At 31.1% G+C, this 14,255-nt stretch overlaps 1 protein-coding gene across 4 annotated transcripts in view; it reads right to left on the bottom strand.

The window, feature by feature from the left end:
- LOC121130481 (protein turtle) overlaps positions 1 to 14,255 on the bottom strand; it is a 263,769-nt gene that overhangs the window by 19,356 nt on the left and 230,158 nt on the right. For all 4 annotated transcript variants that reach the window (XM_071893658.1, XM_071893656.1, XM_071893657.1 and 1 more), the window contains 2 exons: positions 6,762 to 6,959; positions 5,142 to 5,359 (listed from right to left, as the gene is read on the bottom strand). In XM_071893658.1, coding sequence (XP_071749759.1) covers positions 5,142 to 5,359; positions 6,762 to 6,959 — 416 coding nt within the window. The remainder of the gene's footprint in view (positions 1 to 5,141; positions 5,360 to 6,761; positions 6,960 to 14,255) is intronic.

The raw sequence follows: 14,255 nt of genomic DNA on the forward strand, positions 1-14,255 counted from the left end.
AATTCAAAATTATGTCTTCCAGAAAAAATAAAATATCTCGTAAAGTATTATTATATCTACAAATGAAATTTCAATTGAAAATGTTTTTGTGATCCTTGATGCTGCATAGACAATGTATAAGCATTGTGAATGATAAAAGATTGCCATATATTTTATCCATATAATAAGAATATTTATGAAGAGTATTGTGTGCAAAAATAATAAGTATAAATGTTATAAATAATTATTGCCTTTAATGGGTTAAGATTACCTTCCTCGTGATGACTGATTCCGAGACAAGGAAGATCTCAATGTTATCACTATAATAAATAAATCATAAGTTTATTTTTGTAATAACATTGGGCACGTCATTACTTTTATTGTATCTTGCAACCTCTCATGCGAAAAGACACAAAATTTGTTTGTAGTTAACTAATTCTTTCAAGTAATTCAATAATAATTCATAATTGTTTAGAGCTTTATAATAGTTAATTCGAATCTAACCAATCAATACTAAGAACTAGTGATGTGTACGAGCAAAACTAGTAAATATGTACTCGAGTTTTATGGAGCAAATTAAAAAAAAGGCATAAAAATCTCAAGTCGTTGTCATAAAAAGCCGAGTGTTACTCGGAACTTGTCAGAACCTTGTAAATTAGGATTCTCTGTTTTTCTTTTTCGAACCCGTTTGAGCATGTAAATATTCTTAGACTGATTTCCTTTCTCTTTTAAATTTAGAATTTATGTTACCCCGGTGGCAACACTATCTAGACTTTTGTTAAATATATACTCTTAATCACAGTTCGTTTTTTAAATTAATCTTTCTTTGAATGTTTTAAGTCTAGCGGGAGTAGGCTAATTTGCTTGTAAATACACAGTTTATTAATCTCACACTCAAAAGTCCTCCTCAGACCAATAAACATATTAATAAAATTGTCTGTATTAGTGTAAATTAATGAATATTTAAAAAATCCCTCTATTAAACATAAATTCGAATGTTCAAATCTGATTTTTCCTCTTGTAGCCACAAATTCATTTGGCGTATCCCTTTAAATTTAATCTGAAACCTAATCCTCATTTCTTTTGCAACATTTCAGGATTATATTAATCTTAGAAACTATTATTATCTTATTTTTAAAATATTTTTTACATCTTGAAATGAATTTATTTGTTTAAATTTTAATATGTATTCATATTTGATAAATAATAATTAAAATAAATTGGCCATTTAATTTTAATGATGAGGAAAGTAAGGATCATCCATGTGACTCTAACAATCATGTTTATCTTTTCGAATATCTAGTTGAACATATTAATAAAATTGTCTGTATTAGTAAAAATTGCATTGTTTACAAATTTTTTTTACTAGATCTAAAAAGGATAAATATATTGGGATTTACAGTCTATCCAACAAAAATATAAAAGTTTCTTGAGGCAACATGACGACCTGAATCAAAAATCACTTGGAAAGCATTCATAAAGTCCCTTTAAATGCCTGAATCAATAATAATGCTTTACGACTATGAGTCTATGATTATGTCCAGAAAAATAGAAACAATTGTGTAGCCTTTGAAAAGAAATGGTCGCCTTCCCTTCCTGCTTTCCTGGAGAGATTTTCTCCATCATTCTTTAACATCATTGCCACTTTGAAAAACAGGCTCATGGGGAACTTTACAATGTCCATCATCCTTGCCACCTCAACTTCAGCATTCAAAGGATCTGAGATGCGCTGCATCTTGGCTATTTGCTCACTCATAATGACGAGATGATGGAATATTCATTGTAATTTGTTTATGAACAAAAGATGTCTGTATATGATTGTCAAAAAATATTATCTAAACCTTCCTATATTAAAGATAAAATTGACATTAATTAATAGTCTCCGTTTTCTTCCCAACCTTGTAAAAAATAATTGGGATCTACTCATTTCCTTGATTTTTGCTCAAGAAAACTGCCTATTTTGATACATAAGAGTTGTACAATATAGAAAAGGAGACTATCCTCAAGATTTCTTCCCTTTTCCTAGCTCCAATCCAGGCTGGCAATAACCCCAAAGGTTTATTATTATATTTAATAATAATTTATTATTTTTTCAGCTTTCATGGCTCTTATAAAAATCAGATAATTAGTTAATGAGATGATCCATTCAAAAGAAAATGTTTTGTCTGTTAAATAGAGGTCGAACCCTGTATAATGTAACCTATAGTGTCATAGATATGGAAGTACATATTGCGTATGGTGGTGCACTTGGCTTCATGATGATATTTTTAACATCAAATAATAAGGTCAGTGCTTCATAATGACTTATAATATAAGAAACATATTAAAAAAAATACACAAACTTTGCGCATTTTTTTCTTTACGAAGAATATACTTATTTGTTCAGTTGCATGACTAATGTTAAAGATATGGGATAATATTTGATGTGCATTACGATTTTAGCAAACTTTGCCAAAAAACACCACATATTTTTGCAAACCGATTCACAGATTGATGGAAAAAATGTGGAAAGATTTGGGTAACAGAGTAAAAAGTTTTTAAAATATCCCCATTTGAAGGAAAAAATCTATGATTTATTTATGTTTTTGACGACGACTAATGTATTTTGACTATTTCATCCCTTGTTGTTATATGTTCTCTATGATGGCATTTGGGATTTGTGAGGGAGACGTCTTTTTGAATATACGGCTTGTGTAAAATAATTCAGCTGCTATAAAGATAGATTGGGCAGGGATGTGATGTCCTTGGACTGCAGAAGATATTTGGACTATTTAACGTTAATGCTACTCATTAAGTTTTTTTATACAGCTGAATTTATTGAATTAATTATACAATTGGCCAGAACAATATTCCAAATGGAAGACACAAATGAATTCCCTATTTAGTTTATTTACTCGTTAGTATATAAATGGTCTTCTACAGCTCAATATCGCTAACACAATAATATACAGTGTATTTTTTTATCAGCTGAGGATTTTTCTACTTCTTTTCTGACAAAGAAATAATAATCACACAGGCTCATTTGTCCAAGCTTGTATGATAATATTAATAACTAGTGGTAGTACTCGGTATAGTCCGAAGTAATAGGGTGTCGCATAATTGACAACATTTTATTCGTATAGATTAATCTCCTTCATACCTTCTTCATGAGAGTCTTAAATATGAATAAATAAAAAGGTCTCATAAAAAAAGTATATCTGTGTTTTTTCTTCTTGTTTTTCCCTTCTGCAATAAAAAGTATTAAAAGTGTAATATTCCCTGAAATGCCATTAACTTATATGCATATATAAGCTATTCTTTAATTAGAATTACAGTTTTAAAAGTTGTAGCAAGTAATTAAATCAGGGGAAAAATTCATTTTTCTTTCTATTTTTATATTGTAAGAAAGCTGTTCATCAAATAAAATCTTTATACATACTTTTTATGAGGTCATAAAGAATACTAATATACGTACAAATATAATTATTATGTAGAAGTGTTGAATATAGGAAGATCTAGAGTTGTAAAACATATGACCTGCAGTATGTTAATACAAAAGAAATAACATGGTTAACCAAATAGTTTTGAAGAATGTTTGGAAGTTTAACAGCATTGCTATATTGACGTTTTATTGGACAAGCTAAAAGGAGTTCCACTCTGTATCTAGCTAAAAATAGGACTATGTTGATTCCACTTTTAGAATGAGTCGAACAAGGAGATACACTTATAACAAGGGTTGGAATAAATATGACATGCCGGTATGTAAAAATAGTAAAAAAGAAGAAAAACATTAACATTAACATTCCAAACATGTTAATTATAAGATAGTTTGAGGGGAAATCAGCTTTTAAGCTCTCATTACTCTTTTTATTATATTTACTACAAGATAAGGAAAATACACATAGATCAAGAATCTGAATCAAGCAAGGACATTGGCAACAATTACTCTCATGTAGATCCTCAATCCTATCTAGAAAATCGCACATCCCACTCTTGAAGTAGAAAATACATAGTGCGATGTTGATTCTCAATTAAACTATGAGTCCGAACAAGGGCATCTACTTATAACTAGATTTGAAAAAATATGTACTTCCGATATGTAAAGAGAAAAGAAAAAGGGAGCCACATTTGTAAGGGGTAACCCTGACGATATAAACAATGTTTAGGAGGAGAGTAGCTTAGTTGTCATGTCCATGCATGGAGACGTTGTAAATTGTCTTCCTTGAGACCCCAGTCTTTTCCCCGAATTACTCTAAGCCTCTCAAAATTTGCATAATAGAGATGAGTAAATAAAAAGGGTTGGCCCCGTATATCCAAAGAGTTTTGAGTATGTAGTTATATGCAAATATATAGCCAATGGATGGTGAAGAATAAAAAAAAAAAGGAATTTCTTCTTTATGACCTTCTTGTGCTGCATACGTATTGCGTCATCGATATAGTGCTAAAAACCACATGCTTAATTATGATATATTTTTAGAGAGGTGAAAAATCGAGAAAATCATTCTTGATAATAAAATCAGTAAGAACAGCCAGACGGATACATTGAGTGAGATCAATTTTTGACCGATTTTCTAAAAAAAACAAAACATTTTTCTTCTTTTAAAAGTACACAAAGATTCTTATGTCAAAAAATCAGATAATTTTGCCCAGACGCACTCCTAGGCTTATAGAGTTGTATTTATTTCAAATTAATTATTTATGACTATTTTTATATTTGATGTAAAATACATTTTATTACACCCTTCTCTAGGTCCTATTCTGCAGTTAAGTTAGTTTTAGCATGTTCTTTACGAGGGATGGTCTGAGAAGTTTCTGATCTAACAAATATACAAGGCCTTGTTTTGTGAATTTTAGTTTATCAACATGTAACTCTACTCACTTCTCCAAGAGACGCTCTCATCTTTCTTATCATTGCCAAAAAACAAATAACAAGCAGTTTTTGCTTTTTTGGAGCCTGTTCCCACATTCCAATCCACTGTTTGGATTGTATTTAATTCCAGACTTAAAATGGTGTATCCAAGTTTCTTCTACAAGGAATTATTTAAACTCTAATAAATGATGACTTTTTAATAAAGTCATACAAAATGTCTTGTTTCTTTGTTGGGTTATAAACTTTTTTGACTACCCTCTTATTTTTCGGTTCCCCTATAATATAACCACTTATGTATATGAATATAATTTACCTTTCAGGAGCTCCTCCGGATGGGTGATGTGTCGGCGATTGTTGTTGATACTCGGAGAGCGGAATAGAACTATCATCCAGAGGTAGAACATTTTTCTCCAAATCGTCTTTGAAGGCGACTCTTTTGAGCGTGGAAGATCGGTTAGATTGGGATGAAGATGAAGTGGAGAGAGCGGAGGGAAGACTCCGATGTGGAAGAGTTGCAGATGAATAGTTATTCTGAAAGGAAATAATACGTGAGTCATAAAGCATGGTTAAGGTAAGATCCGTTCAGCCCAATGGCTAAGGGGATGTCAAGTAGGGGACATTTCTCGAGATTTCCAAGTTTTTTACACCAAGGGGAAATCCCTCTTTAATTGCATTTGTGATGCACGAGTTGACTTTTAGTCTGTTGGTCAGTTGTGTATTAAAATATTTTACAACCACCAACTACAACAAAAATAAGCTCGTTCATTACTTACTATTTAAATTTTAATAGGGCGTTTGATATGACTATATAATTTTAAAAAAACGGGTTCTGGGTAATTTTCCTGTGAAAATTTTTGAGACCTACAATTTGTCGCTGGTAATTTTGCCTCCAGAAGATTTTGCCACATGATATTCGCCGCTTTAAAAAAAAACACCCCGAAAATAACGAATATGAATAACGAGTCAATATGAATGACTTATCATTTATCAACTATTGATTAATGAATTTTATAGTAATCCCTATACCTTTTTGATTTTGAATTGCATACAATCAGTACGTCCATCATTTATGTGGATTTCAAATATGATCCAAAATGGAAGAGTCGCTTAAAATACCACATTATGTTGATATAAAGTTACAACTAGCTTATAATTGTAATTCATATGAGTTGACCAAGTGGATTTTATCATCAAAAATGATTTTTTTTCTTCACTGGAACAGGTTGCGTGATTGGAGTTTCTCCTTTTCCAGATAGTATCAGAACTCATTGACTGTTTCTTTTTTTATTATTATTTTCTATTTTTCTTTATCTCCTAGCTATATTATTAATCGTACCGAGATCAAGTAAATAACTGAAAAAGATGCATTTATGTCATGGTACCGAGGCAAAATTACCAGCGGCAAAGTTGTTGGTGGAAAAATTACCGGGCACGAAAAAAACCCTCACTCGCACACCCATATGGATAATACAAATAGTGGAATTCTAGAGACATGGAAATAACACGCAGGCTTTTTATTCCCACATGAGGGTAATGTAAAAGGAGTGATTACTTGAAAAAAAAAAAAGGAAAAAAAATAACTTTACTTTTTATTCGACTCCTTCAAGAGGGGAAATAAAGAAAAACAAGCTGAATGGCATGCATGCTTATTCCATAAGTCTAAAACTCCATGTACAAATGAAGAACTTGAGAGTTGAAAATATATGGGCGGCTAAGGTTAGCTTAAAATTCCTTCTTAAAATCTAAAAAGAAATAATTAAATTTACTTCGTATTGATGGAACCCTGTAATTTAAAAGTTTGTTCCCAGGACACAGCTCAAAGACATTTCCCCGGGAAATGATAAACTTTGCTTTATTAATTTAAAAAAGTCCTTCTTTAACAAAGAAAATAAATATGTATATTATTAACTAATTAAGAATTAGCCATCCTTACTTTTAATGGACAGTTATGACTATGGATTAAGGGATGCTTCCGCCTTTGCTGCTGTTGCTGTCTTTGCATATTGGGGTCGATTTTTGCATAAACAACTCCCCCGTCCTTTCCACCTAGAAGATGACGTCGTTGATCCTCCACTTCCTTGGGGTCATGATTAAAGGACAGTTCCGCATATCGACAATCGTTTGGAGGCACCTGCAACATTGATAAATATATTTATAAATGATTAAATCCTTTCAATTTGTATCAACTTGCTAATGTAAAAAAATGAAGGCAACTTTTGGGTAACGTGTAACTTCTAGAGTCTCAATTCTACTTTAAGTCCATCCAGGACTTACAAATTTATAACTCCCTTACTGATCTTCAATGATATTCTTTTATAAAAAATCAAAAATCTATAGTTATTCCTCAAAAAAATGAATTTTTTGAAAAGTTATTTTAAATATTAAATTTCAAAAATCTAAAGCTATTCACAAAAAGATAAATTTCTTGGAAAACAAAAATCAAAATTTACATTTCACAAATTAAATATTTTGGGAAAAATTCGAAAATCCATTGCTATTCACAAAAAATTGAAATTTTGACCCTAATTTTTTTTTGGGTAATTAATCCTGGTTCCCCTAACACTAATCTAATCAATTAATATTCAACTATTAAAATAAAGATATGTTATTAATTAACTTTTGCACCTTTTTCTATCAAATGACAATCCCAGTTGAACTTCTCAATGAAACGTTTTTTGAAGATGAAATTAAAAAACGAATAAATCACCTGGTCTTAAAGTACCAAAATTCTGTTTATTCAGTATTTGGATAAAGGGGAACGTCACATATCTGATATAATTTTTAAAACGGGTTAACACAATATTCTAAATGTGTATTATCTATATATTATATGTGAAAGTCTTTGAGCATGTCTCTAGTATAATTGTCTTAAATCACGGCCATAACAATCTATGGATTTTCCTGAAATGTATTATGTAGATTCTTAAGGCACCAGAATCGGTTCTCTTAACAATTTTGGGGCTTTCAAGACTATGGCAGCCTTTAAATAGCATTTTTAGCACTTCACATGTACAACCTGAGGGCTGGGATGTAATTGGATATTATAAGGTTTTTTGGATGCCCAGGGAAGTGGTGGTAAAAGAATTTAACCTGCAAATCTGTTGCAAAAAAAATCAAAAAAAATTAAATTACAAAAATCTGTAGTTATTGACATAAAATTAAATTTTTTGGAAAGAAATTTCACATATTAATTTTTTTTGGGGAAAAAACAAAAATTGCTTCATTTAAGGGGAGCTCAGCCCCTCCAGCCTACACCCCTGCAGACACCTCTGTAAACCATTAATTAAAAAAAATAAAAACCCTTTTTTTTTAAAGACGACATTAGTTTGGATTCTCATATTTAAAACCATATTTCTTATATAGAATTATCAATATTTTCTTCGTTTCAGTGAAAAACTATATGTATGTATAGGGAAAAAGTTTTGTTTTGATTGATATCTTATACTCAATTCCATGGCAGAAAAATGTTTTTAATATAATTTAAGTGTTTTTTTTTATTTACATAATTGATCATTTGCGTCATAAGAGCAACTCAATTGAACAAAAACAGTATGACTCAACTATTGTTTTAAAATCAAATATTCTTCAGTAGCATCATAGTCAATATTTGTAACATGTCAACTTGTGATGGTATATTTCCAAAATAATTCCGATTACAATGGGATTCTAGTTAAAATTATGAATGCTGATTCAGATTTCGATGCTAATTGCTAATGCTGTGGATTTTTAAATTTTATTTCTCATAAATAAAATATTTTGTGATCAATACTTTTTTGAGATTTTTTCCCAAAAAATTACATGTTTTGGGAATGGTTATCCGAAGTTAACAAGGGAAGGTATCATTATGAATAATTGATTGTAATTAAATCAAGCTTTAAAATAATAAAAATGTATGTTTCTACACTATTTATTTAGTTCGTAATAAGTCTTTGAATCTTTTACCAATTTATCTACACCATCTTGTATTATACGTCACATATCTTAACATGATCAAAAAAAATATCTCGGATTTAAAGAGGATTTTCGAGATCCATAAACAGTTAAACACAAATGTATTCAGACACAAATTAATGACTACTTCAATTTACAAAAGTGCTCCTCTGAAAGTACCGCAAATTGGAATTGAAATAACAAAAATTAATCGTCAAAATGATGTATGTATATGTATGTGATATAAAAAACAATGTAATATGTGTCCTCTTCTTAATTTTTGTTCAAAAATGTTTTGTGTTCACTTAGCAGATTAGTAATCTAATTACCTTTTCTTTTATGGAAAAAGTAACATAATTATATTATTTTTGAAAGGAGTATATTATGTAATAATACCTAATTGATAACTGGATAAGTGAAATTGCTTTCATTTTTTGAGCGTGCAAGTTTATAATTGTCAATCTTCTTGATTCTTTGCAAGCTTAACAATACACATATTTTCACGTCATGTTCTTTCGTCAAGAACAATCTGAGATTTTTTGAATATGACGTGAGGAGCCAGGGAGTACATTAGTCTAGAGACTGACAATAATAATTTGGAAGGAACACTTATGAACACTTTTACTCGATGTGTCCCCCAATTGCTATAACCATGGAGTACAGACGATGGCAGAAGGTGGAGAACAGATGGGACCTCATCCCTGGCGAAGGTGATCATGTTTCGATCGATGGATACCTTTAAGGAGGGAAGATTGTTGCGAGGAAACTCTTTCTTTCAGCTAAAACTACAACTAGTAGTCCCAGGGGTTAAAATCTGGGCTGTTGGAATGCGATTGACTTCTTAGACACTTATTCTGGGGTAGAGTCATAAGTCTATATGAATTTGGAGGGGCAAAACAGCTTCTTGAAGAAACTGTATGTACTCGTCTATTTTTAACCTGGCCTTTGGTAGAAAGATGTAGGGTTGCATCACCTTCCCGCCACTGGTGAGTAACCCAATGACAATGACCAGAGTGAAAGATGCCCTCAAATTAGACATCCACCAATCATTTTAAGTGTTGTAGGCACCATCAACAGTGAAGTTGGACTCATCAGAAATTAACTTAATGGGGGTTAAGTTAGCCTTGCAGATCCAGCAGTTAGTTTGATGCCTCTCTACTCATTCATTTATGTCATCTTCTTGATAAGGAGGTCATTGGCCTTGACATATGACTTAAGGTCATATTTGATCGCGAGACCCAACGTCCTCCTACTCACACCCCTCCTGTTCACGTGTATCGCAGTGGAGATGGCTGGGGTCCCCATGACGACCATCTTAAGCCCCAGCAAGATGAATTTTCCCTTGTGAAGACTACACGGAGCATGCTTGATGCCCAAACCATCTTACCACCGTTTCAAAATGTTGTACTATCTGGCTGAGAATACCTCCCTGGGGGGTTCGAGCCGAGTACAAGTCATTTGATCACTTTACGTTGCTGGTATTGGACCTTTAAGACTGAGAGGAAAACTTATTGAATAAATATTGTTTAATAATGCTTTGGCGGACAAGAATAGACAACAGTCACTTGAAAAAAGTCAACGTAAAGAATTTATATGTAAAACAATACGCAGGGAAAACTACCCTGGAGAAAATAATCATTTAGGAAAATTGATCGTATTTTTTCCCAACTTTCCTACATGACAATTTATCCCGGAGTAGGTTTCCTTGTACCGTAAAAAAATACTTGTGTGTAAATACTTTTGCTCACCTATAGAAGGGAGATATTTGTTATGAGTACTAATGTATTTGTTTATTTGTGCTGTTCTATACCTAAGCGTCATATCCACCATAATGTGGCTCAATCTTTCTCTCTAGCTTTCACTCTCATCCACTTTATTTAGGCCATAAACATGCATGATTTAAAAGTATGTTTCTTTTTTTTATAACTTTATATTATATTATAATATGCTGGGAACAACAAATTTTTTGTTTATACTTTGAGAATCCCTATTTTTGTATGTATACTCTATTTTGTACATGAGTATATAATAGAAATTTTCCACATTATTCCTCCTTCTCTTTTGAAAGTAAAAGAAAACGAAGGAACAGAATAATCAAGAAAAGGTTTTTTTTTCCATAAATATATTGAAAAGACTTTCTTATTTTTTTTTCCAAGGGTTATTTGACTCTTATAAATATATGGAGAGATATCTTTATTTATGCAGCAATGTATGTCTGTACATTGTTAAACTATTGATAATGATAGTCAAAACACTCCGGGATGTTGAGGGGATTTTTCTTTCGGGGTTGGTCTTTTTTGATAAAACTTAAAGATTTTTGAGAAAATATTTTTTGTTTTTAAAAAAGATGGATGTAAGAAAAAAATAGTTGACAACAATGACTATTATTCATTTCAAATTGTTACAAAAAAAAACAAAAAAAACCCCAAAAAAACAATGCATTTTTGACACATACATTCATTTATTGTCAAAAAATAAGTTTCTTTTTTAACAAATTTGACGATAAAATTAGAGTGCTACTCGGTGTCCCTCCACCACCACGAGGGTACCGGGCTACTGAAGTATTTAAAACGGTATTTTACCACTACAGAATGATGACTCTAGTTGTATTTTATTAAGATTTGACTCCGTTACTTTTAAACAATGTCAATAAAACGAATCCCGTGTTCAATCTTTACCACGGCGGTGTCAGTGAAGAATGCAGAGACTGTTGGCATCTTTATCCACTTGCCTACAACATCAATAAGTCCATTATAGCCCCATACAACAATATGGCTGACTTCTGGCCCTAACCTATACTTTATGTCTCAAGGTTTTTTTGGAGAAGAATACCTCCAGCATCTCTCATCCAAATTTGTTTGGATTCATTCTGATCTCTCAACATGATAGCCAGGTACGCCATGAACACGACCTTAATTGTCAAAAGCTGTCATCTATATCCTGCGTATCGAGGATGTCATTACTTGTATTGAATAAAAAATATAATATTTAAACCTATCACAAATGTACCAATACCAAATTTTCAGACAATTCCGCTTCCAATACCATATTTAGAGACGACTTCAATACTGATACTTTAATATTTATAAAGGAATTTAATAAACAAATAACAAAAATGTTAAATTGTTTATTAATTTCGTATAAAAAAAAACTTATAAATTTATTAATACTAATTAGTTTATAAACTTAAATTTAAAAAAGTTAAATACTTTCCGTCAGCAATTAATTTCTTTGACTTCCCCAGCCTTATGCTCTAATCCAATTTCAATTGATAAACAAAAAAATTACGACTCTAACAAAACGGTATTTTCTATTATTTTACTGGATCAGGCCACATGAGGTCATGCTACTGCAAGTTTTGGGAACCTACTCTGTATATACATCTATATCGATGCCGGTACTTTCTGCTCTATTACGCCATAAAAATAGTGTCACACCAATAACGTAATCACCTCAAATTTCTATGCTTAAAAAAAGGTTCTTTAAAAACAAAGTAAGAATGAAAATGGTCATTCACTACGTTATCACCAAGTGTATGTGAATGTTCTCAAAATACATTTTGCTTTCCTTTTGCAGTAGAATAAGCAAGGTTGTTCCGGATCAGGTTCAGCCCTCTTATCGGTCCTGGTATCGTTTTTTTCATTTCAATAGTTTTGACCTTTGTCCTTTTTTATACATGCTCAGTTTCATAACAGGCACTTTAAACATGGTGCATCACTAGAAAGTTCGGGTCGAGGAAAGGATATTAGATACACACAGGGTTGCATCTACCTAAAACGCAGAGTGCAGTGTGCTCCAAATTCCAACAGAGGCTTCAAAAACTAAGATGCTTAAGACAATGGTTTTCAAAGTGGAAGCTGTGAGGAGATGCTAGGGGGGTTATATGCATAGTATATAAATGTCAGTTAAAAGGCCATTATTGTAGGGGGTATAGTAAAGTGTAGGGAAACTCTGGCTTACGAAGTATTATAGGGCCCGCCGATAAGCTTAGTAGCGGACTTGGATCCGTAATCTACCCCACCCCTTCCCCTCTTTTATTTACACAACCTAAATCCCATTTTCTGAACAAAAAAATACAACAAACGAAGGAAGCACAAAAATTGAGACCGGTAAGCAATATCTTGCAGTCTCGGTTTGACTTTGCTGAACCACTAGCCCGATAAGTATAATATAATAAGTATCGGAAAATATTTAAATATCGAGATTAATATGAATACCGAAATGGCTACAAAAAGGTATTACTATCATGAAAACAATACTATCTATAAATACAAAAAGGAAAATTCAAAATAAAAACTTGTCGAAAGGAATGAATAGTACTTACTATTTTCAAATAGATATTGCATGTCCGATGTTTATTTGCATGAATTCGTGTTCAATGTATATATATAAATATATACCTATATATCTTAAAATTTATATAATATATTACCAAAACATGAACTCAAAATATCAAAAGACCTATCTAGAGGCTCTAGAATTCCATGGATCAATTATTATATTTGAGAAGAAGAGAAAAGAAGAAGGGGAAAAGAGGTTGATGTTGCGTGTTTATTTGATAATCAATAAATGTTGCGACGTTTTTTTTATTTCTTTAATTGTTTTGCTTTTTTTTAACTCATCATGTACCCAAAAAATTTGTGTTGTCATCAAAAAATTTTTTTTTTTTTTTTTCAAGCATACTATATTTTTATATTACTAAATATGAACTATAAAAATAGTCAAGGAATATCTGTACAAATTTTGAGACATATTTCTTTTTAAAAAAATTCTCATTTCAATGGAAATAGGTGTTGAAATGTGTAAGTAATTTTAGAGTCGCAGACCAAATGGTTTAAATATAGAGAAAACAACGTTGCCTAGACTTTTTTATTAACTCTCAACCTCGACCAAATCTGGGTAAAGGAAATATAAAAAAAAAAAAAAACTTCTTCTGCATTAGCTAGATTTTTGGGGTTTCTTGTTACCAACTATTTATTATTATTTAGAGTAGTTTGTGGATAAATGGGTAAATTACCCCAATTCGGGTAATTTAGAAAATTTTGGGGTTATGTGAGCACAGTTGCCTATTATTAAATGAAATAAGCAAATAAACAACATACAACTACAGAGGCGTCTGCAAGGGTAGTCTGGAAGAAATGAAATCCCCCAAATTAAGAAATTTATGCTTTTTACAAGAATTTTTTTGATCAGGATGAAAAAATTTTACGTGAGATTTGGTGTAAAAATTAATTTTTTTGAAAATATCTGCAAATTTTTGATATTTTTTTGGAAAAAATTTAATTTTAAAAGTATTTATCCAAAAATTTGACTTTTTGTGAATAGCTGCAGATTTTTAATTTTTTTTTTTTAAACTTTAATTTTTCCCAAAAAAATATCAAAAATATTGAATTTTTAATTTTTTTCTAAAATATTAAATTTTCTCTAAACAACTATATATTTTTTTGAAATTCTTCTATAAAATTAAATATTAAATTTTTTATTCCAAATCCAATTT

The sequence above is a fragment of the Lepeophtheirus salmonis genome, chromosome Z (assembly GCF_016086655.4).
Source record: "Lepeophtheirus salmonis chromosome Z, UVic_Lsal_1.4, whole genome shotgun sequence".
Lineage (NCBI taxonomy): Eukaryota > Metazoa > Arthropoda > Copepoda > Siphonostomatoida > Caligidae > Lepeophtheirus > Lepeophtheirus salmonis.